General features: G+C 33.2%; 1 protein-coding gene across 1 annotated transcript; it reads right to left on the reverse strand.

Moving 5' to 3' along the window:
- Positions 1–230: 230 nt before the first annotated feature.
- On the reverse strand, positions 231–20221 carry LOC133193112 (receptor-type tyrosine-protein phosphatase epsilon-like). Its single transcript, XM_061329086.1, has 22 exons — positions 20101–20221; positions 18918–19154; positions 14133–14345; positions 13884–13961; positions 10422–10545; positions 10263–10318; positions 9815–10014; positions 9545–9632; positions 9045–9118; positions 8897–8933; positions 8537–8634; positions 5123–5251; positions 4699–4844; positions 3569–3704; positions 3213–3353; positions 2255–2348; positions 1945–2018; positions 1614–1748; positions 1336–1467; positions 965–1110; positions 556–691; positions 231–302 (listed from the first exon to the last, which is right to left on the reverse strand). Exons 1-22 carry the CDS (start codon positions 20219–20221, stop codon positions 231–233), a joined length of 2667 nt encoding a protein of 888 aa, XP_061185070.1.
- Between the last annotated feature and the right edge of the window lie 5399 nt (positions 20222–25620).

Genomic DNA, 25620 nt, shown 5'->3' on the forward strand with positions numbered 1-25620 from the left:
CGACTTTCAAACGGGGTGATGTAATAAAATAACGTAGAAATATTGAAAAAAAACTATTATGATACTAACATGAAAATTGTCATATAAACTTAATTTCCAATTGAAAAAGAAAAATCCATTTCTTATTATATCTACATTTCAGAAGAAAATTATACAGTGAAAGAACAAGTCAGTATTTTTTTTTAAAGATAGTCCCTATTACACTCAGCATTCGACGAATTGTGTGTATTTTAGGTATTTGCGTACACACTGTCCATACTCAGATAATTACATACAGCCTTGAAGCAGAATTCGTATTCTTCCTGAAAGAGGCAAAACACATAGTTAACCGAAATCCAAGATCTTTTCATTTGTGCAGTATTTATATACATGTACAATAAAAAATGTTTTAGAAGATTTTTTTCTGATAATGCATCATTTCTTTCCGGCAGTTTTTCTAACAGCTGTTTTTCAACGATACAAAAAAATCTTTAATTATTAAAACTGATTTTTCAACGTGTGTTTATAGAAGATGTTAATAAATACATGTATTTTAAAATGATAAGTGAATGTAACCTTTGTTGATATCATTTCTGGTCTCCGAATCTGCAGCTGCTGTACGATAGTTAGAATATCAACTTCCCCGTCTATCTCTAGCTGTTCTATTGCGTTATATACAGTACAAAAAACTCCACAGCAGGTGGCACCATCTCTTTTTTGAAATAAAGAAAAAGCATCCATGAGCTATTAAACCATTTTGTTAAATTGTAAAGTAAAATATGTTAAATTTGTACTAAGCAATGAAATGAAGAAAAAATTCTGAAAATCTTAATCCCCTCCCCCCTCCTTTTTTTTTTTTTTTTTTTTTTTTAGAAAAGCAGTTCTAATGATATAAGAAAGAAAAGAAAGTATGATATTTTCAATGGCATAAACTAAATTACTTATGTAGATCATTAGGCGAATTTATATTGAATATGATTCTTACTTGGATATGACCGTTATATGCCCATCAGTGTCAGATTTACGATCGAGGCTGAATTGTTTGATTAGATTTGTCAATGTGGACGGTTCAGCTGGAATTCTATCAGAGGACTTCCAATTAAGGCATTCAAAGATTTGCACTTTATGGGTCTTTGTGTTTTTCTGAAAATAAACAAATAAAATGGCAAAACACGAATTTTATTGAGATTTTTCCAAACAAAAGTAAAACTCTCTTCTTTCAGTTATAATTTTGTAGTGTCATTTTCCTTTCCCAGAAAGGAATACTTCTGCATATATTTCTTGGATATACTTGGAATCTTTCTGATGCATTTGTTAGAATGGCTTTGGTTAAACAAGGAATAGGATTGTAGAAACAGTAACCTCTTTCCCTTTAAGCTTTATAGTGGTCTTTTGCATTTCTTCAGATAGTGTTCTCTGTTCAACTTTTGTGATTTCATATGGATTTAGATTGAACGTTTTCATTTCTTCTGACACCCAATCTTTCAGCTTAAATAATGCAAGATAAATATAAAACCATATTTTTGTTTTTATATTATGTAATTTATTTATTATACACCTTACTTCTACTATCTTTAATTAGAGTTTTAATTCTTAAGATGCATGAAAGTCACGTTTATTACTTTCTGTATTACCTCTTCGACATCAGCTAAAGGATTTAATGAAATCAGAAACGATGATTCTTGATCAATCAAAAGACGAACAAGATCAACTGCAGCATCAGTTACCGGAAGTTGCGCAGAAATAAACTCCTCAGCTCGGCTAAATGACTTGATTGGATATAAAAAAAAATAAAAGTCTATTATTTGCACAAAACGATCAAGAGTAAGTTTATAAACTCACATAAATAGGTCAAGAGAATGATGAACCATGATTATCATTCTTTATCAAATATTATTGTAAAGAGGTTCGAGTAAGTAAGTTATATGGGTAATGACAGGTTATATATTTCACGACAATACATACCGAGGCAGAAACTGCATTATAGTAAGGTTCTCGCCCATGAATATTGGAAGTCAAATACATGAGATATTGCTCAACTACAATATATAAATTATTCATCATTTTTTCACCATAAAATGTTCTTTCAATGAGAAAATTGTTTCTATTTATGATATATCCAAAACATACATGTATTTTTTTAAATTTTGCTTGTATACTGTATATTATAAGAAGACGTGTTCTTTTTTCTTTTTAAATCTTGACTTGTAGATGCATTTTTATCCCTTTAACCCCCCCATCCCCACCCCTCTCCCCCACCCTGCAGAAAAAATACCTGGTAAAACTGATTTTGTCACATTCAGGTTTTGATATTTCTTCCCGGTTTCGAAATTATCGTCACTGTAATTTGGTCTCAAACTTGTAAGTTCCTGTAAAATACAGTAAAGTTTTAAGTGATAATTTGTAGTTTTTTCATCATAGGGAATTAAACGCCATCACTTGAAAATTTAGAGTTGTCTCTTGATTAGTCTTACGGCTGTTTTTCCACTTTTAATGAGACTTAGATGAAAGTAGAGGTACCGTGAGCACTGATTTCACAAATAATGATATCCCCACTCCTATTTTCGTGTTTTTTCAAAGTGCATTTCTTGGCATATGTAAATAAGATTTTGTTAAAGTTCCTTTGCTTTCATTCGGGGGTACAGAGAGATTTGCATTTAACAAAATGCGTACCCCCTTAACGAGTATAATTGCAAAGTCCATGTTTTGGAATATGTAAACCCCATATATCTGAATTATCCAAACGTTAGATACGAGGTGCGAATTGGCACTATGTAATACAGATTCTGCGAAAATCTAACTTTAAATTTTATGCACTTGTGTAAAAGTAGTTGCGGATAAGACATAGCTACCACGAATAAAACAGGGAGAATAGCAATATCTATGTTTTGCTATGACATACCCAAAATATGCATCCGATCGAAAAGTAAAATAGAAGATGCACAATGCCACTATATCATAGCGAAGTTGTGAGTTTCATTAAATTGCTTTCAGTGATGTAAGAGGAGTTGCAGATAAGGGATGACTGTCCTCAAATGTAACAGACGGACGGACGGACATCCCCATTATTAAATAACCCTCATCTTTTTAAGAAGGGGTACAGTATAATAAATTATTAAAGGTAAGAGTCACACATGACAAAGGCATCAAAAGATTTTTTAACCATATCTTGCTGATTATGTACAACTATCTGAAATGTTAGTCTTATCGTCTTCATCTTTTTATGATCCTACATTGAACTCATCTGTGCAACGTTTTCTTGTTTCTTGCTTTTCCATATCTCTATATAGCTGAACAAAATCGTCTTTTCCGATGAATTTCCATTTTCGCCTGAAGAACTCGTATAATGCATGGTAAAGAAAGGCATATTGATCCTACAAACAAGGTATTGTCATATTATATTATTGCATGATCTAAATACAAGAAATAATACCAAAATGTATAGTGATGACAATAAAGTTTATTTGAAACCTAACAATTTGCTTTTGTTCATAGTTCCTGAAATTTTGAAAAAGATTAAAATGGATAAGCATTCTTGAAATTCCTAAAAAGTCATGTTCTTTTACGTTTTGCACGTAATATAACTTACTGCATTTTGTATCATTGTCATCCTGTCCTTACGCATAGCTTTAACGTATTCCACAACGTTGATTTTCCCTTTCTTCTCCCCACATCTAGACAACACATCCAGAGCTATAAAAGTGCCTGTTCGACCAATGCCCGCACTAAAATAATCAATAATGTCATAATTCCTCACAGAGATTGACAATATTCCTTAGAAACATCAATGCATTGAAACATTGCGCAGATAATACAAATTGTATTATTCCTCATGAACATTAAAATCATTCCTCACACAAATTGACATTATTCCCCAAGAACATCAATATCGTTTCTCACACAGATTTACTTTATTCCCTATAAAGACTGATCAATATCCTCCCTAAGATTATGAAAATAAATATCCACCTTGAGTTTTAGATCGAAAATGTCTACCTAGTTTTCGGAAATCAGGTCTTCCCATAATCTGTTGGAATTACCCTGGTACCATTTGCGCCCCGTTATTAGCAGACCTTTTTTTGTATTCATATGAAGCATGTTGCAATATACCCTTATTACCTGTATATGGGGTTTATGTCTCCAAATTGATGCGATACGCAAGGGCATGCTCTACGTACGATCAATTTTTAAAACGAGGCAAGCTATTAACTAACAAGTGGATGAAACAAGAATATCAACAGGATTGTTTGAAGTCGTCATTTCGCAAGTTCAATGGTCGATAAAATGACCTTATCAACAAATACAATCTATTATTAGGTCAATGCTGATTGACGTTTTTCAAACTGATTGTTAGGCCATTATTTTCACACTGAAATTTATATGGACCCGATCATGACAAGGAGCACGCGGCGGGTTCGACCGGTCGATAGGGGATATGTACTCTTCCATGGCACCTTATCCCACCTCTGATGGTTTTTGAGGTCCATGTTTGCTCTGCTCCCGATCTGGGTTGTTTAAATGGACTATGAGCTTTAATACTGTCTGTTATCTTCATATTTCACTCTCTCCCTTTTTAAAGTAGAATCTTAGGAATAAATTAGAGGGAAAAAAATATTAACTTTAAAGCCTCATAATAAATCCATATTTATGCAATAAATCATGCAATACAAACGATCGTTTAGCTGAAAGACAGTTTTGGATGGAAAAATTTTAACCTACCTGCAGTGCACGAGAATTGGGTTGTGAGATGGTTTTATTTTATGTCGGTACTGTCTGTGGAAGACAACCAGATCTAGTGGACTGGGAGTCCCGTGATCTGGCCATCGTGTGTAGTGAAATTGTACGACCGTCCTTGACTCAGAGACCTGAAGGAACTTGGAATTTTGCAATTGTAAAACAATGATTTTTTTTTGACAGGATAAGAAAAAGCATTACGTTTATATGACCAAAATATAAAATATTATTTCATTCACCGTTACACATTTATCTTTAGGAAATAATTCCCAGTATTTCCTTTTGGAGTAGTAAATGTACCTTTGTTGAAAATGTCTAATTAAAACCCCAAGTTTTTCCATAATCAACAGCTATACTGTATGTATAATTACAATATATAGTCTATCTAAGATAGCAATATACAACATACGCTCTCTTTTCGCACTGACATTCTCCTTATGACAAAGTAAGCATAAACCTTTTCCTCTACAAGAGTTACAGAAAATGGATCGACATCAAGTTGTTTGTTTTGATCTGGCCAGTACTGGTGGCATTTCACCTAAAAAGGAAGAAAAATAATAGAACATGAACATCTTACCTGGCAAGTCTGGTAACTAGCCAATCTACCTGTATCCATCAAATATAGATACCAGAGAGTGACAAGACATAGTATATATTTTCTAGATAAGTTCCTTCCTCACTGCATTTTGTTTTACTAAGATATATGTGCTTCAATTGATTATTATCCTTCCTTTCATAGAATTTTATTTTGTCAGAAACTTGCATATGGATCGAAATAAAAATTTTGACATATGATAACTAGGAATAATAATTCAAAGTTATAAGATCAAAAATGGTTTCTTTTCGCATTGAGATGGAAGGTTTCGTTGGATAGCTATTTATGCGATACCGATCAAAAGTTTTGTTTTGTCTAAATCAAAGTCTGGTGTTTAGTATTATGTTTATGCTGCTATTTACAATGGAGTTATTTTTTACGATGACTTCCCTATAAAATGAAAGTTGAAACATTTTTATCCCTCCACCCTTTTTTCATTGTTTTCATGCTATCAGTATACAATTTTGAAAAGGAAAAAAAAAAAAAACAAAAAAACAAAAAAACAAAACAAAACAAAACAAAACAAAAAAAAAACAAAAAACAAAAAACACATGTATCTACAAGAAAACCTCGCTTTTTGATATTCAAAAATTTAGTTGTCATCGAGGCTTTTATTTTTATTCAATAATTAATGTCATTTAAAAAGTAGAAGTCTACGCGGGTATGTTAAGGAAGCATACAAATCATTTCTCGGGAAATTTAGACTTTTTGAAGAAAATTAAGATTAATAATTCATCAAAGTCTCCGATAAAACATAAACTATTATTAACTATTACATAAAGACACGGAGTGTCCGAGGCCAAGTAGTGCACCACCTCGAAGTCATCACGTGACCACTATTAATAGCAAAATATTTCTTAATGAAAAACTTCACAGAACAACACTACCCCGGGGTTAAATAATTTCTTTGAGTAAATAGCATAGTTGAAAAACATCTCTTATGCCTAAAAAGTGCTGCTAGAATCCCACTGTCCGATCGGGAAAATAATTATTCCACATATATGTACGAAACCTTACCCGATGTTTTGCATTTTATGCATATAACCCGAGATATTTCTACAAACCATGTTTACTTCACGATTCTAGCAGCACTTTCCAAGTATTATAGAACACAAGCTTTCGATATGTACAAATCTTATGTTTTTAAGTACCCAGCTTAGTGTTGTTCTTTTGCATTATTGTTGTCACGAATGACAGAGGAAAGGCCAACCGGGATACGTAAATAGCTGACTGTCTTCAAAAGAAGATATAATCGATGAAAATAAATCAACATACCTGTTTAACATACTTTAACTTCACATGAATAACACACAATATTCACGGTATTTGCTTCTAAACCTCCTTTTACGTATCTTTTAACATGCCGTTTTGGCCAAATTCTCGCTACACAACATGATCGATTCTCAAGTTCCTTGCTGAACAGTTATGACGTCATTGGTCGGAGATTATAATTCAAGTGACAGATACAGCAAAACAAAATAAAAACATTTTATTTTTGTTAATATTTGCAAATTTCTATTCATTTTCAGGAGTCAAATTATATCTCTAAATAGCAATATTAGGAAAACTTGTGTTCTAAACTTGACGTCATCTCGCCTACTATGACGTCATATTGTATCACTGATTTAGTCAAATCAGATTATCTTAGTGCTTCCTTAACACACCTGCGTACTTTGAGATTGTCTCGTTGAGTTCAATATTTAACCTTCCGTTGTTTTTGTTTATGGAGACAAGCACGAGTAGGAATATGAATCTTTTTTTTAAATTGATTTTCTTGTCCAAACCTTCTATATCCTACTTATGAATTTTCAAAAATCTGTAATTATCTGACGAAGATTTGTAGATTTTTTCATCAACCCTCGACGATTAGCTTTGATAAAAGTTGGTGTACTTAAATTATTCCATGCATGAAAGAAACATTTAAGATGACTACATGTATATGCTTAATGTATAATTCGTACATATTTTAAAATGATTTTTGTCTTGTTTAAAATGTATATTGCTTACGGTGTCTATATTTACATATTAATAAAAGATCATATACCTCAGACCTTAGTTTGAAATACATGTACATAAAACAAAATATCGAAATAAAATAAGGAATTGACTTTTGTTAACATTTGTACTGAGACATAAGCGGACGAATAGCAACGAGCTAGGTTCATTTTATGCATAAAATGGCCCTGTCCTTATATCAATTAATTGACTATCAACCTCTGTCCCATTTCATATATCAAAATAAAGTAGAGACTTACATGTAGTGCTTTCATTTCCTATTATAAAATTTCTTTTTGTGAATCCAGGTATTGGAAAACAGGCTTTTAGAAAATGCAATGTTCTTGAATTTTGCCAAAAACATGCGTATTTGACTACCTTCAGCAAAAAATTAAAATATGAGCACAGCCCACGATCCAAAAATTAGAACATGTTTTATGATCTTCAGAAACAGATCTTTATTTATGTAATTGCATATTTTGGATCAGAGGTTGTGCTCTACATGAACTATTGATAACAATACCTCAATTTTTGGTCATTTTTAAGGGAACAGGGTATGGGAAAAATGACGCATTTTATGACGTCATAATGCATTGACCAGAGAGAAAATTACGTCAAGTTTAATAGTGTCACCAAGGGTCCAAATTAAAAACATTGCATTTTCAACCAAAACTGAACAGTTTCGATTTTTTTTTTTTTAGAAATTCTCAGGGCCAAAAAAGGTACTAAGTGGCTCTTGCTCTTTCTCACAAATAATCTGAAAAATACTAGATTTATTGACGAACAAACTGAAATAATGCACCTACATAGGGCACAATAAGATTAATTGATTGTATGTTGTTTAACGTCCCATTCGTGAACTTTTCGTTCATATAGAGACGTCACCATAAACCGGTGAAGGGCTTCAAATCTTGACCTTTACTCTGCACGCAGGGCCATTGGGCAGTGAGGGATCTTTATCGTGTCAACGCCTGCCGTGACACGGGGCCTCGGTTTTTAAGGTCTTACCCGAAAGACCCGCAACTTTCACTTCAAAGTGCCGAGAGCATGGCAATGGAACAGTTGCTTCCCATTTTTTTTCGACTTAGGTCAGTCGCGGCCGAGATTCGAACTCACGACCTCCCGATCACGGAGCTAGCGCTCTACCGACTGAGCTACCGTGAACAGTAGGCACAATAAGAGTTACGTAGCAAAAGATAAAAGTAAGAAAATAAGAATAATTCGTGAACAAACCTTTGGTCCTTCAATAAGGTTTGTAAGCATTACGATATACTCAATGTTCTCCTGCCAGATCATTCTCCAGTGGTCGACCAGGGTGTTTACACGAGGACCTTAAGAACATCGTAAAGGAATTATAATTAATCATACAAAGTAATTATGTGTATTTATACACATTTTTTCTCCAACCTTTAACAGGTATACTCATCACTCTTCTTATTTCCTATGACACCTTTAATATTGATTTTTTTTCCTTTCGATATAATATTAAAGATATGATGAAAGATAAATCTTTCCGTTTTTTTTTTTAAATAAAAAATTACTTGTTTGTCGTGTAATATTAAATTTCGAATTGTAAAATAAATATTTTTTTACCCTGACATGCGATATATTCACGATGTCCTTCAAAGTTCTACAAATGAACAATTAACAGGAATTTGAAAAAAAAAAATAATGCATTTTACTTTCCCATTCAATAAATGATCGTTGCCCATACTACAGATTAAATACATCAGCATCATACCCCAATATAGTTTGCATTGATGTAGTTTGACGTTAAGTCCTCACTTGTTTCCAAAATAACCCTGGAGTGGTCATCTGAAGAGGAAAAAGACAATAAACTTCTTGAATTGTTTGTAAGTAGACAAGTAAAAGAAAATTCCTTCTCTGGAAAATGTAAAACTTTTCCTTGTATCCATGTTCATTTATGTTCTGCAAAAAAAAGTTTTTCACAATTTTCGAATTAAACATTGTCATTCTATGAAGCAAATCGTATTTTTGATAAAGAAGAATTTTCAGATATTTTAAAGGAAAATCTGAATTTCGGTATTTGATAATACTTCATAATTTGTTTGTATTAATTTAAATACATGCCACTGATTCAATTATGGCATTTTATAAAATGCTGCATTAAGCAAGATTTATGATTTTTTTTCTAACTCTTTTAACTTTTCTGTTATTAGAATATGTTCATATTAAAATACACCAGTGAGATTTAAAATATATTTCTATTTAGCAACTCACATGGAAACGTTGTTTTAAATCTGTTCTTTTGCATGTTCTCCTCCAGTTTAGCCGTGTGGCAATCGAATCTTTCTCCGTAAGGAAGAGTCTGTATAAAAGACGTCATATTAAAAATAAAACTTCCTTGTATGGCGTAAGGACAAAATATATATCGTCTTCTAGGAATACATTGTTTTAGCATCTGTACGCTAATAACATTGAAGCATTTGTTCGGCATATGTTCAATATATTTTGCAATGTTACCTATGTATGTATGCTAAAAAAAATAACCTTGAACTCTTTGATAAATCCTTCGTTTTCATTGGCTTCTTTGTTTTTTATGATGCTGTGGAGGTCTGATACTAATATGTCTCGTGCGGAGGTAAGATTGTTATAATACACTGCCTCTTCAGGCTTCTCTTCGTAAGGTTCTTCAGTTTCGTCTTCTCTTTCAACTGAAGCTTGTTGAAGATTACTGTTACCAATGTTCTCTGAAAAAGAATAGATCAAATATAGCTTGTATCATTGACTTCGGTATTACGACAATGTCATAAGCACATTGATTTTGAAAAATAAATAAATGATTGTTACAGCACATTCTCTTTCTCAGTTTCACAAAACTTTTATAAAATGTTGAAATTTAATTTTAATTCAATTAAGAAAATCTTCTGTTTGTTGGTGACTAACTACATTACTAATTTTATTTTATTTATAGAAATCTGTAGTAAAATTCTCATACCATTATAGCTTTGTCTATATGCAACACTTTGATTTTCTTCTTTAGTACGTCGCATCCTTATAACAGTAGAAAAAAGTCCTTCAGATGGCCGGATGAACGTTAAAGATAGAGTTTAACACATTGTTTGCAATCTGATTTAATTATGCAATGCCTCAATACCTTAGCAACACTACAACGATGATTACAATAATAGCAATGACCACAACACCACCAACTCCAGCACCAATCATAGGTATAGTAGAATCATCTTCTCCTAATATCTCAACATCTGACTTCACAGAGACTTTAAAAAATATAAGCGTATGTGTATATTTAACATTCAGAATATTTCTATGTTCTTTGTACATTTCATTCCCTAAGTAATTCTTCATTTAGACGTTAAAGATAGATTTTACACAAAAACCTAGATTTTACACAATGCATATATTCTATGTGAAACAATTAAAGAATGACGATTATGATTGTTTCCACAGAAACTAAATTAAGTATAATATGGTTTGTACCAAACACATTCCTTTCAATATTCAGACTTTTTCCTCTTTCCCACTAATATTTAGAAATGAATATAGCATAAATAAAGGACAAGGTTTATTTATGGCCACTTTTGGCACTGTGGAGTTCTTAAAAAATCAATTTTCCTTCGTTTTAGTTGACAATGCTTAAGATATCATTTATACCCTTGCTGAATTGGTATCTATAAAAAATGATGTAATTTTCTGGCTATCCAATGCATTGTGACGTCATTTTCCACAAATTCTAAAGATTTCTATAAAACGTCCAAACTTTTAAGCTATTTTTCAATAATTTGTATAGAGCACAACATCTGATCTAAAATGTGCAAATAGATAATAATAGAACTGTTTTTTTAATTACATAACACTTTTTATTTTTTGGATCGAAGAGTGCTCTCATATCTCGTTTCTTTCCTGAAAGTGTTCAAATAAACCTATTTTTTTAAATTCCAAGAACATAGCAATTTCACAAAGCCTGTTTTAAAATACTTTGGTGTTCAGAGAATTTTATTTAAAAGAAAATGAAAGCACTAAGTCTCTACTTTACGAGGGTTGTTCGGAAATTATTGAGACATTTACTTTTCCTCCACAAGGGACAGAGATAAATTCATGAAAATTCGACGACATTTTATAAAGAACAAATAAAACAAATGTGCAAAATTTTTTATTTATAGGATGATTAAATAAGTTTCGGTGAAATTACAAACATGCATATGTCTCTTGACCTGGAGCAGCATCGCTACGTCATTTTAACGTCACGTCAGCCGGAGATGTTTTCGCATGTGAAACGATCGGAATGCGTTTACTCTTCTTTCTCTGTTATCACATATAACATTTCAAAAATCAAACTTTCTCTTTTCTTAAACGATTCTTTAAAAAATATATAATAAAACGTGTGCTGTTGCTAACTCAGTGTAAAATATAATGAAGTGTCATATACAGGTTGACCTAGCATCATGCAGTACCGATTTATGCAACGCGGGTCAACGTTATTTAGACCATAATAATTGATGGTCGTCCGGAGCTTTTGCTTTTACTCTGGTTGAATTATTTGTAAGAAAAAAATACATATCAATAAAAAAAAAAAAACCTTTAGACATGTTCTATCGCATTGTTATTGTTTTAACAGGTCGTTTAGTCTGTACAAGAGTTCTCCATAATGCTACACTAAATTTTAGGTATGCTCGCTGCCCCGCTTTGACGTCAAAATCCATTTTGTCGTCATTATCAGATTTCTATACCGCATTAATTTATCTAATGATCTCCGTATTTCTGATCAAAATTCTAACAAACTTGCACAAAATGAAGTCCAAATTAAATTGAACAATTATATACATAATTTGAATTATTTTCGCTCTTACTATGAGTCCACCGGGAATTTAAACGTTGGTGTTACATATTTTCAATGTCTGATTTCGTGACTGCGCCGGGTACCCCTATCAGTGACACATTAATATACCATTGAAAAGAAGAAATAAAATATTTGTAAAATATTTCTTGCTCTTATTAATTCTTAGCGTTTGTCAAACGTATATGTAAATTTTCACCGAAAAACGTTCATTAGAAAGAAGAATATACACAATGTCTCAATAATTTCCGAACAGCCCTCGTATATTAATGTATGAATAGGACATGCAGTGGTTGTCAATAAAACAATATATTGAAAGGGCCATTTCTTGGATAAAGTAAACCCAGCTCTTTGAGATTTAAAATCAAATTACAATTTTTCACTTTCGGGGTTAAATTTTACCTTATTTAAAACAAGTCCTTTTATGTCCGTATTTTGCGCCTTAAATATTATGCTAAAGGCAATATCAAAATTTAAAAGTTTTTGAATCAAGACTTAAAATGTTTTGCCAATAAACTTACATCCATATATAAGCAGTTTAAATTTACTGAAGAACAGATGTTTGAGTTCATTTAAGTTCAAAGACCTCTTACATCATTTCTACGCTAATTAAAAATAAATGTTTCATAATTAAAGCATTGTTTAGTTTAATGAAATTTAAAAAGACTTTTTGAATACTAATTAGTTATTCCGTTAAAAGATAACACTAGGGTGGATTTTGAAGTTTTATTTCATCCAGTTTTAAGAATGTATTTAAAAAGAAATACATAATTTTACCTTACTTTATGCTTAATTTATCACAAATACCTCAAATATATATTTCGAAGATTAAAAATAGTCCAATACTTAACCATTACAGTGGGGACCCATCCACCCAGCAACACATTCATTCCTACATGTCCCATTCAGTTGGTGACATGTGTTACTCAAACAATAAGCTGTTGTCAAACAGGGCATGTTGCATTTATTTCCAAAATACCCCTTTTGGCATCCTTCTGTGCAGATACCGTTGTATCTTTTACAAATGTTATTTTTACAGTTGGGAGAACAATGTTGGGTACAATCACTTCCATAGAACCCATTTATGCAGCCCTCGGTGCAGCTTCCGCCTTCACGAGAACAGTATTTTCTAAAGCAATTAGAACAACTTATATTGCATTTGTTTCCATAATACCCTGCTTCACACCCTTGATCGTCACAATTTCCAGTACTTTGAACACATTGTTTATTGAGGCACTGAGGACCGCAGAACATATTACAAAAGGATCCATAAAACCCATTATTGCACCCATTTTTGCAACTTCCATCCTGATTGCATGCACCATCATGACATTGTGGATTGCATGGAACATTACACATTTTCCCATGGTATCCCTTAGTACACCCATGGTCACATGTACCGTCCTTCTCATTACAAGAATCGTTTCGACAATTTTTACTGCACTGAATACAGGAGGAACCATAATATCCTTTTGGACAAACTATTGTGTAAAATAATTGAAATGAATAAATCAAATCTATTAGAACAAAAAAGAGAAAACAATACATTAAATCATCACTAAATTTCGATACTACAACTAGCCGAGTGCTTAAATACGTAATTCAGTCTGAAAACATAGTAATATTTCCTGATAAATAACGTGCATGCTATTTTGAATAACAGTTGAGCAGATCAATATTCCCTTATCTTAATTTCTGAGGTAAAAATAACCTTTTGTTTATGATGAGACAATTGTTTTGATTAAAAAGTTGAAATCTTACAACATCCGAACTCAATATCGCAGAATTTGCAGTTTTCGCATGGTCGACATTCATCACCGTAACTATGAAGTGGACATCCTGCAATGGGGATATGAATTCAGTAGGATAAAAGTCTTTAAGATATATTTTATAATAAAATTAATTGCAAATATATACCCTTGTTAAAATACCTGGGTTATTTAATTCAACTTTTCAATTTGCTTATACGATGAAAAATTAATTTTAGCATCAATACATATTATATGTTACCGTAAACTTCAACTTCACATATTTCTAGAATAGCTCCTGTATTTGAATCATTAGGCGCATCATACGTGGTTTCAACAATCACATATTTCGCCGCCTGTTTACAAGGAATGTCAATGACACTTGGAGGTATTTCACCATCAGGAGTGTTGTCTTTGTGACATCGAAACCTCTCTGTAGTTACTTGTGATGGGTTTGCTGCAGACACGTTTGCAACTTCAAGGTAAAAATTCCGGAATCTATACGGTCTCCAATCATTTGGTCCTAAAATATATCTATTAAATTAATTCACGCTAACCATTTTTACAATAATTAAAACTGCATCTAATATACTCTTGTAGCTGATTTTAATCCTTTAAACAATAGTGCGTGAAAATAGGATTTATTATAATTCTATAAGTCATACATTTTAAAAGAAGTAGTACGTATATATGGCATAAATTATTTATATCATATTATAATGACATAAATTATTTCATTCTCGCAGCTTATGGCTTGATGAATTGAAATGAAAGGAGAAGAATGAAGAATAAATCTTCAGACGACTAAATATGTCAACACAATGTGTTAGCAAAAGGCAATCAAGTTATTCAAAATCTTCTCCTCTAGTATTTATTTAATTTCACTGAAGTCACCGAATTCCCCTTACAACAAATTCAAATGTTACTCTTACCATGTTACCTGAATTTCACCTTACTCCTGTTTGAACGCAGGTCGAATAACATCCAAAGTCTTGGAGACATATTGTTATCGTTCCACCTACAATTTCTCACAGAAAAGAATCTCTCCAATTCAAGATTTCTTGGAAAGATCACTTTGATTTGATGCGAGGAAGGAACATTTAATATTTCAAAAGAATTGTCTGGGCAGGTACTCCGAAAGGCTCTTTGTGAACATATTTTGCTACTGTGAGTTTGAAAGCAAGCTAATTTATAAAGGATTGTTTGGGTCTAGAGGGAAGTGCGGGAAAAACAATTCATTTAGACCATTTTGCACTGACCAAATTTTCTCTTCGCCCAAGCGTTGCTTTAAAAGCTCGTAGTGCGCTCGCTATTAATACTGTGAATTTCATTAAGATTGCCACACCATCTACCAGAACTCATTTGGACAAAATTACAGGCGGAGAAATTATATTCCCCCCGCCGACTTTGTTTGGGATGAAATAATGATTGTAGCAAATCCCATGGAAAAAGAAAATGTCTAAATGCAAGTTTAAAACAATACTTTTTTAATTATCTAGCAAATTTGCCTTAATCGAGAGTTTTGACAACCAGGACCCCAACGAATCAAACATAATGTGCACAATTTATTCATGAATCTCAATTTTAATTTGGTTGTTTGACAGGTAACATCTACCAAAAGGAAATTTCGAAATTTACAGAAATAAATTCGTTCTTTAACCAGAGTGTCTACATCTTAACGATTCTAAATGCTAGTGCTCTCGAGCGCTGGCAGCCGTCACGGTAGCTCAGTCGGTAGAGCGCTCGCTCCCTGATTGGAAAGTCGAGTGTTCGAATCGCGTCCGCGACTGACCTAATTCGATAAAAAAAAAAAAAATAGATACCAACTGTTCCTTAGCCAAGCGCTCGGAACTTTGAAGTGAAAGTTGCGGGTCCTTGCGGGATGAGACCTTAAAAACCAAGGCCCCATGTCACTGTATGCGTTGGATCCCTCAAAGCTCAACGGCTCTGAGTGCCGATTAAAGGTCTAATTTTGAAGTCCTTAACCGGTATATTGGGACGTTTTTACATGAGTGAAAAATTCTTGAACAGAACGTAAAATAACATACAATCAATGAATCAATCGAGCGCTAGCAACTGCGTTAGTCTTTTTCACTGGAATACGCATGCTCGACTTCACGGTAGAGCATTCTTGGAATACTACTGTAGATAAACTGTACCATGTCAATTTCGTTTCATTATCTACATATGATAGGGAGTTTTGTGTTTTGTTGTCTAACCTGTACATAAATGCACAAAAAGTACAATGTGATAGTAACTTAGGCCTATAGAGATAAATTATGTCTTAAAATACAATAAATACCTAGCTTTTCTTAACTTCCTTCAAGGATATTTCCGGCAAGCTCGGAAAACAACCTTAGATATGTTTTTCGAGCTTCCTGGAAAGGCCCGAGAAGATATGATTGCTACAAATCATTAACACACGGGAATAATTAAACTATATGCATAGCTTCTTTTGCACAGGTATGTTAAAGCAGTACCCAGATCATTATTCGGCGAATTTACACCTTTTTGGTAAAATTTTACATTGATAAATCGGAAAAGTCATAGATAAAACATTTACTTTAATTGTCCATTGTATAGACGTCAATGGGTCTTAGGCTAAAAGAAACTCTCGACTACGACCTCATCAAGCAACGTCTATAAATAGAAAAAAATGTCTTAATGGAAAAGTGAACAGTTCAACACCACCCCAGTGATAATTCATTTCTCTTTGTAAAAATAATTATGTCAAAGCATAACTGGGCCATGAAAAGTGCTGCTAGAATCCTACTCTCCCGCCAGAGAAAAAAAAATCTAAAGTTTTGCATGAAACCTCACCAACTATTTTACATTTTGTATATACTATCGAGGATTTTTTTTTTTTATTAATTCATGTTTGCCACACGATTCTAACAGCACTTTGTAAGTATTCTTGAATACAAACTTTCTATATAAGCAAAAATTACGTTTCAAAATATACGGCGTAGTGTTGAACTTTGAGCACTTTTGTTGTTAGGAATGACAGAGGAAAGGCTGCGCAGCTCTATTTAGGCTGCATAAAGGGGGCGGGGCCTAATTTATAGGGGAAATGTTTACTGTGACATCACATAAATATAGCAATTCCTCACAATAACAGAAAATAAAATAATTTGCGATTTAAACTGCTTAAGAGTAATGAGCTACATCAAAACTTACTACTACATTCATTTTTGTCGCTAGTTAAATACCTAACAATAAAATATAAAAAGTCACTGATCGGAATGCACTTGTCGAAATGACGTCATCATGGTAAAATTTGATGCATTTTATGTGCAGTGAGAGGCAGATCAAGAAATTTTTCCCAGTGAAAAATGCAATGTATTATTAGACAGAATATTTTTTTGCAAATAATAGGTAGACCATTAATACAAATCTAAAACCTTTGTTTAGTGCCATTATTTAAAACTATCGAGAAAATGTATTGAATTAATTCTATCCTGTTTTTGTGTAGAGAGTTTCCATGTTTCACGCCGAGGTGCCTCATTAAATCACCTTTTCGCAAGGGCATACACTTAATAGATCTTGACCATTTTTTGAATATACATAACGGAAACATTCCTTAACTTGAAAAAAGCTGTTGCTTTCCTGAAATTGAGAGCATAACTTAATAAATACATAAAATACCTGGTAAAGGTCATACGTATTTCAACTAGAGCCAAATAATTTGATTCTGGTTGTAATGCTGTATTTGATTGGATAAAAAAAAAAATGCTTAATATATCGTATAAAATGGGTTGCCTACGTCACAATGACTTGCGTCAGAAACGTATCGATCCGCCTGACGTTACATTCAAATTTTGTACAAATTGAAGTAATTTTTTAAAGACAATCATCTTTTTTTCTCACCCCAAATGAATGAAAATTAAATTATAAGGAATAAATTTAATATATAAAGCGTAAACTGCCTCAACCCAGTTTATACCGTATAAAATGGGTAGCTATTAAATTCATTCCTTAAATAATTGAAATTTAAACTAATAAAATGCGAATTCTATATATAAAGCAGAAACTCTTTCCATAAACTACAAGTTATGTAGAAACAATTTATTACTTAAATTTTTAATTTTAACAAGGGTATGCCCTTGCGATATTGAAATTCGTTTGTGACCTACATACAGTACACATTACATGCATTTGTCACGTGACTGTCAAATAACGTGATCAACCAAATATTCAGTACATAGCGGAGTATACAATACTAATATTAAAGACATGTTATAATATAGAAGCTTTAGAAAAATAAATTCAATGTAAAAAGGTATATATTTATGCAAGCTTATATTTTTTTTGTTTCTTCGTAGTACGCCTTAAAAGGGCTTCATGTACGGGATTTCAAAACTTTGTCTGTCTTCATTATAAGAAAAAAAAATGATACAAATAAATCAGCGTACCTGATTCTTAATCTTTGATTCCTTATGAATCATACATACTATTCATGGTATATACTTTTAAACTTCCATTTCATATATTTGTTTACATGGATATTCTCGTCAATTTCATTTTCACTTGGCAAATATTTGATGAGCAGTTATGACGTCATGAGTTTCGTATTTAACCCCCGTGATAATTACTTCGCTATTTATACCATCCAAAAATGAGAAGACTTAGTTTATGTTGCGTTTTACATGCGTAATTCATTTCTTGAACCTAAAATTAAACCTTAATGCAGATATTAAGAAATCCTTATCTCTAAAGTTCACGTCATACAACTTACTATGACGTCATCTTGTATAGGCAAGCAGAATATCTGGGTATAGCCTTAACATACCCGCATGATCTTTCATTTTTGACTTCAAAATTGGTATGTTACGAGGAGATGCAAAATCAGATATTTCAAGAACGTGTCGTTAGACCTTAATAATTAATCGATTCAGCAAATTAAACAAATGGCTCGGATATCTACTTCTGTGTTTTATGATGGCTACAGCGCTAGCTTACATATCTTTTTAAAAGGTAAGCTTGTTTTTGAAATATCTTGCAATACGATATTTTACTTGTGGTTATAATAAATATGATCAACACATACCTTCATCTCTATATGTAATTGTGATTGATTTTAAGCTATAAAGCGCATCAAGTTCGATTTGAAACCATGCTTTATCGTGTCCAGGAGAAGTATGAGCACAGTCTGCTTCTTTCGTCCCATTTTCCCCGTCGTTTGCTTTTTCTGCAGATCGATACACATGCTGGCTTGTGATGCTATCTGTGAAATTGTATGTTGAGCTCTGTGAAACAATGGTAGCATTTCTTCTACTTAGGTTCTCTGTAAAGAAAAGTTCATAAGATATTCTCTTAGACATTTTGGGAGAAAACCGTTTTTTCTCATTTTTGTCAGTTATTTCCACAATTTTATTTAAGAAAACTGATATGAAAATCAGATAGTTGAATCCACACTTTTCAAAAGCTATGTCCCTTGGCCGCCATCTTTGGGGAAAACACCCTACAATTTCACATTGACTTTTGCATCTATCATATTTGTAACTTTGACAATAAAAATTGGTAGTGTAAAGTTTCTTTCAATTTTGACCGTTTTGTTGACCCTGCAAATGAAACAACTATTTGTAAACAACTATTGATTTTGACTGATATTTCTTCTTGACTTCTTGACAATGCTTCTGCATCGGATATTTCATAGTAAATAAGACGGGCAAAATCACTTTTTAGATTTGATCCTGTCGGCAGATCTCTTTGATTATATTCGAAATATTTTGATAATATGTCAAAGTGTACGAAGGAGATGAGGGAAAATTATTTTTAGTGCGAATATCTGTTTATAGAAATTTGTCAAATCCACAAAATAGATTTATCAGCAAAGGTATCGATCAATGCGTACATTTAACAACCACACAATTCAAATGATCATTACAATAATTAATCACTGAGAGTAATTGCTTTTGTTAGACTTAGTATATACATAAACTTGCATAATATACATTATCAGTTAGGATCCGATAAAAGTTAGAGTAGGAATGAACTTCCAACATGCATGTGAACCAAGGACAAAAAATGACAGAGACATCTCTTGATTTCTCTGATGTTTTAAGAAATAATTGTTTCAAAATCAATTGATAAACTCTTCGTATTTTTACGAAAAGTTTTAACCAGAGAAATATTAAACACCTTTTTTTCGATATAAAAACCTCAGTGGTGTTCCAATAGCACACGAGAGTAAGGAATTGTTTCTGTGTTTCATTTTTTGATCACAGTACGCTGTCTTCTTCCTCTGTTACAATCTGAATTCTTCAAGGATCTATCACCTTTCATGATGTTACTTATATTTTTGACCATGTTTCTTTTCCCTGATAATCCGTTTCCTTTCGGGCTGTCCATCTTCCGACACATACTCCTAATCACTCAACAACTACATTTTCTACACAAATACTTGGCTAACTTTTAATAAATGTTTTGTTTCCTCCTACATTTTCAGGATTTCTCTTGGATTTTTTTTTTGAGTGCAACACAAAATTATACATCAACTTGCTAATCCATGACGTGTTGTGACGTCATCTTTTTTTTTTTTTACCTTTAATTCCTGTCCTCTGCAATGTATTACACCGTTATTTGGCATGGGAAATGGTGGAACGATACTCAACTTCAGTATTTAAATAACTATTTCATTTTAGTGCCTATTAATAGAGATATGCCTAGAGACGTAATATTCCGGGGGTAGTCTATTATTAGATAATTACTATGTTTGAGTGCTGCATGATCCTACTTTCGAACTTTTTAATCTCAGATGATTTTGAAATTGACGATGATTGTTTATATGTCACCTTCTATTGCATACAATAATCAAAGGGTATCTACATATTACAAGTGCTTTGATTACAATTACAAAGGCAAGTGCACCAGGCTTCAATGCACATATGCACATCGCTGTATTAAGTGCAATGATATGCACCCTGCATTGCTCTGATTAAGTTCCCAAGCAGCATCTGCTCAGACTTCCCCTAACTTAAATCGTGCCTTTCGTGCAAATGGACCAGCTTGTCAGCAACCGCAGTTCCAAACCCCATAACAGTTCTACCACAAAAGGCAATCTGGGCTACAAGCAAGACCTTTGGGACCTGGGAGTTTCCCCTATAAGAACTAATGCAGTGATGGAATACTTGGATAAATACCCTGACGAGTCCGCGGCCATGTTTTTACTAATTAATGGGTTTAAGTTAGTATATTCGGGCCCACGTCTACCTGTGTTTAGCAAGAACTTGGTATCTGCAGTGCAACATGCAGATGTTTTACAGGAAAAAATAGATAATGAACTTAAGGAGGGTCGTGTAGCAGGCCCTTATCAAAGACAACCAATACACAATTTGCACATATCCCCAGTAGGAGTTGTCCATAAAGCTGATGGCGGTTGGCGAATGATAATGCATCTTTCATACCCACCGTCAATCAGTATAAATCATAATATTGATCCAGCTTACACTGCTGTTAAGTATACATCCTTCGACACTGTTATACAAACAATAAGTAAACTGGGAAAGGGGGCAGTCATTGCAAAACGTGATATTAAAAGTGCATTTCGGCTACTTAGTGTTTATCAAAGTGATTTCGATTTACTGGGAATGTACGTGTAAATGGGAACTACTTTTTCGACAAATGTTTACCCTTTGGATGTGCCATTTCATGTAAAATATTTGAAACATTTTCAACATTTTTTAGAATGGGTGGTTAGGGATAAAACTGGCATGGACACAATTCACCATTATTTGGATGATTTTATATTCATTGGTAGGGCACACACTAAAGATTGTAAAATTCTTATGCAAACCTTTCAGAAGGTTTGTGATGATATTGGAGTTTCCCTTAATCTGAAAAAAAACCCAGTAGCACCTACTATTTGTTTAGTCTTCCTGGGCCTGCTTATTGACACAATAAAAATGCAAATTAGCAAATTAGAATTCCCAAGAGTAAAGTTAACGAACTTTACTCAACTGCTGCAATTTTGGGTGGGCAAAGAAAATATTAAATTGTCGGAACTACAAACACCTTTAGTGGGCAAGTTGAATTTTTTTAGTAAAGCAATACCTGGAAGTAGAGCATTTAATAGACATTTCTACAATGCGATGAGAGGACTAGACAAACCATATTTACACATTAGAATAACTAGTCCAATGCGTGAAGACTTGAGAACATGCCTTGAATTTCTAAAAAAAAAAAAAAAATAATGGGGTGGTGTATTTTCCAGATAGTCAATGGAGTATTTTAGATACACTTGGACTTTTCACAGACAGTGCAGGGTCAGCAGAGTTAGGCTGTGGGTGCTATTTTAAGGGTATTTTCAATGGCCTGCAGATTGGGCTAATACAGCAATTTTAAGGGATACTACTTTTTTGGAGTTGATACCTATTGTGTTATCTGTGTTGGTATGGGGGAAAAGATTGCAAAATTAAAAAAATCATTTTCTTCATAGACAATATAGCCTTAGTTCACATATTAAATAAACAATCATCGCAGTCTGAAAGAATGTCATTAGTTAGGCCATTAATGCTAGCATTGTTAAGATATAATATACAAATTAAAGCCAATCACATTCCGGGTAAAAGTAATTGTATTGCTGATTCTATATCCCGCAAAAAGTGGGAGGTTTTCAGGCGCCTTGCACCAGCATCGGACCCAGAGCTGCAGACCATCCCGGAGCCATTCCAGATATTACTCTCTCAGTTGAAGTAGAGCGCTTGTACAACGCATCTATGTCCTTAAATACGGCACAAGCATACACAGTTGGGATTCAAAACTTTGACCATTTTCGCAAGACACAAGGATGGTCGCTCACTTGGCCGCCACCAGATACGCACATAAATATGTTCATTGCCCAATTATCATTGAGGGGTTACAAACATTCTACAGCCAAGTCATATATTACAGCAATTAGCTTTTATTGTAAAAGTAAATTCATCAATGACCCAACAAAGACCTTTGTGGTGCAAAAACTTTTACAGGGCATGAAAAGATCAAATCCGGGTGGGAATAGTCGTTTACCAATTACAATGGATATCTTGTTTGTCATAATACCTAAACTTCAGGTAATCTGTAGCAGCTCCTACGAAGCCGCTTTATGTAAGGCAGCTTTCTTGCTTGCGTTTCATGCATTCCTAAGAATAGGTAAAATTGCCTTATCGAAGGGCAATACAGTTAAAACCATATTACAAGTGGAAGATGTTTCATTATTTGTCAGTAAAATGGCAATTAGTATTAGACATTCGAAAACAGATCAGATGGGTAAAGGGGTGGCATTAAGCCTTCAGGCATCGCATGGGGAAATGTGTCCAGTTAGAGCTATGCAAGCATACTTACTAGGGCGTCCAACAGTTACGGGCCCACTTTTCTGTCACTTTTCAGGAAAACCCATGACTCGTTATCAATTTAGTTCAGTGTTAAATAAAGCTTTAAATATGTCCACCATTGATAGTAGAAATTATAAATCACACTCATTCCGGCAACAACGCTTGCTCAACAAGGGGCATCAAGGGAAGTTATTCAAAATTCAGGTAGATGGCGATCTAATGCATATTGTTTATACATTCGCTGAATCATGTCAAATGCTAATATGCATCTAGTTTTTAATTTAGGCTATTATAAAATTTGGATCGTGGGATCATCCTTTGTCAAGAGAGCTTCTTAAGCATCAAGATCAAGAACAGGGGGTCACAATCTTAATGTACCAAATAGACGCATATGGTGGCAGGGCTATGGGGGTATGATATTGAGTCAGCTGATCCCTAAACTGAAGCTCCTGCAGAAATTAGAAGATGAACCCAATCTTGTTATTATTGACTGTGGGGCAAACAATCTTGGCCTATTAAAGTTGAAGGACCTTTTGCAACAGCTGAAAGAAACGCTATTAAAGGTATCAAAACTATTCCCAATTCAAAAATAGTCTGGTCAGGTATGCTCCCCAGGTTTGTATGGCGTCACTCTAAGAATGTAAAAGCCATGGAAAATATCAGAACTAAAATGAACAGGGAAGCTATTAGGATGGTTACAGCACAGGGTGGGGCATACATTAAGCATGTACTGTTTGAGAGTAAGCATAGGAATTTGTTTCATGAAATGGGGTTCATTTATCACAATTGGGGAACGACTTATTGTTGAACAACTATCAGGGAGCAATTGAGCATATTAGGTCTGGTCAGGGTAATGCATTCCCGAATAAATGAGCGGGCCCTGGTCGTGGTGACCAATTGCGTTGGAGTACTGCCGCCGCCACTATGGTTCTTGGCACCCCATTTGTGGCGGTTGCAGTGCCATAACCTTTTGTGATAGGCACACAAATGGTTATGGCCCTTGCAAGTGGCGTATTTCGTCGCACCTCAACGCAGTTGGAGGAATGCAACACATTAAGCTCATGACATTTGACTATTTTGATAAGGGTAATTGACTCTGAATAATTATTGTATTGGTGACGTCCATGCACTTGTGACCTACCCAGTGCAGGTATAAATGTATATCTTGTTGTTTATAGGGAATCTGAGATATATATATATATATATATATATATATATATATATATATATATATATATATATATATATATATATATATATATATATATATATATATATATATATGAACTATGGTATTACTAAGTTTGATAAAAAATATGATTATTTTATTGTTAAATAATTAAAAATTGCTTTGATCATGTTGAATGTACAAGTTTTAATTCCTTATTATCTGAATTTACACAAACGCAGAATAGGACAATATTTTACTGGTTGTCTCAGCTATGGCAAAAGTGTTATGTTATAAAACGAAAATCAGCAGTACGCTTTTTTCAACAAAAAAGACCTATTGCAACTAACACTAAAATTACCAACAACTTTCTTTCAAACTCGTCAAACCTGTTTTTCAGAAGAAGTTACAGATTTCACATACAAGGAAGTAATTAATTTTAGATCTTCAGCATTCAAAGCAGAGTCATTTATCAATTTATTGTTTCTACACTTAAGAGTCTTTGAAGCTTTTCATTACAATCTGGACACAGTCCCTCTTGAGAATTAGTACTACCTTATCTGTCAGTTAAACACGATTGTTTGACAATAAAAAGAACTGTTTACAATAACACCGTGCGTCTTTTTTATCTTATCTGTCAATAATAGTGCCTATTTAAAGAATGTAAAATAAACTATAAATAAAATAAAAACATAAAGAATGAATACATACCATAGCACAAAATACATTTAAGTACTAGAATCCAACAAATCCAGACAAGTAGATCCATTTTGAAAGAGGAAGTAGAAATCCAAATCCTTGAGAAAATATTGAACTTAGGAAAACCAGAATGCAGGGGTATTTAAAATCCTGAATGTTTATTGAACCATTTAGAAATAAATATCACAATGTCTACATTCCTTTTAAACAGAATGAATACAATGGAACACAAAACATTGACGATTTGGACTGGAGAAAGCATCAACTTATGACTATCGAATTTGTATTTTAAAAAGCAAATAATTCGTATTAATTCCGTATCAGTGTTATTATCTAATTTTACATTTTTAAGTGTTGAAGCTTCTTTCCTCAAGCGTTGCTTCAAACAGATCAAACGTCATTCAGTACGTAGTTTTAATTCCTATACATTACTTTTAGGATCAAAATTACAGAAAACAAAATTGGAATGTAGATTATTAAAAATAGACAATACATGCTGACGTTTTACAATATTTTTTTCGACCTAGTCAAAGGATTTCTGGACCAGGATCAGGCCATGCCCAGCTAATTAG

Source organism: Saccostrea echinata, unplaced genomic scaffold, assembly GCF_033153115.1.
Source record: "Saccostrea echinata isolate AGI-Se365-2 ecotype Australia unplaced genomic scaffold, CSIRO_AGI_Sech_v1 ptg000027l, whole genome shotgun sequence".
In the NCBI taxonomy this organism is placed as follows: Eukaryota; Metazoa; Mollusca; class Bivalvia; order Ostreida; family Ostreidae; genus Saccostrea; species Saccostrea echinata.

Bases quoted from the DNA above. Each gene is read 5' to 3' on its own strand.
- LOC133193112 (XM_061329086.1), bottom strand. From the start codon at position 20,221: ATGGACAGCCCGAAAGGAAACGGATTATCAGGGAAAAGAAACATGGTC. The intron at 9,633-9,814 runs GTTATTTTTTTT...TCTTTTATACAG, and splicing joins GATTTATCAAAGAGTTCAAG to ACTCTTCCTTACGGAGAAAG. The intron at 2,349-3,212 runs GTAGGATCATAA...TGTATTTTACAG, and splicing joins GTTGCACAGATGAGTTCAAT to GAACTTACAAGTTTGAGACC.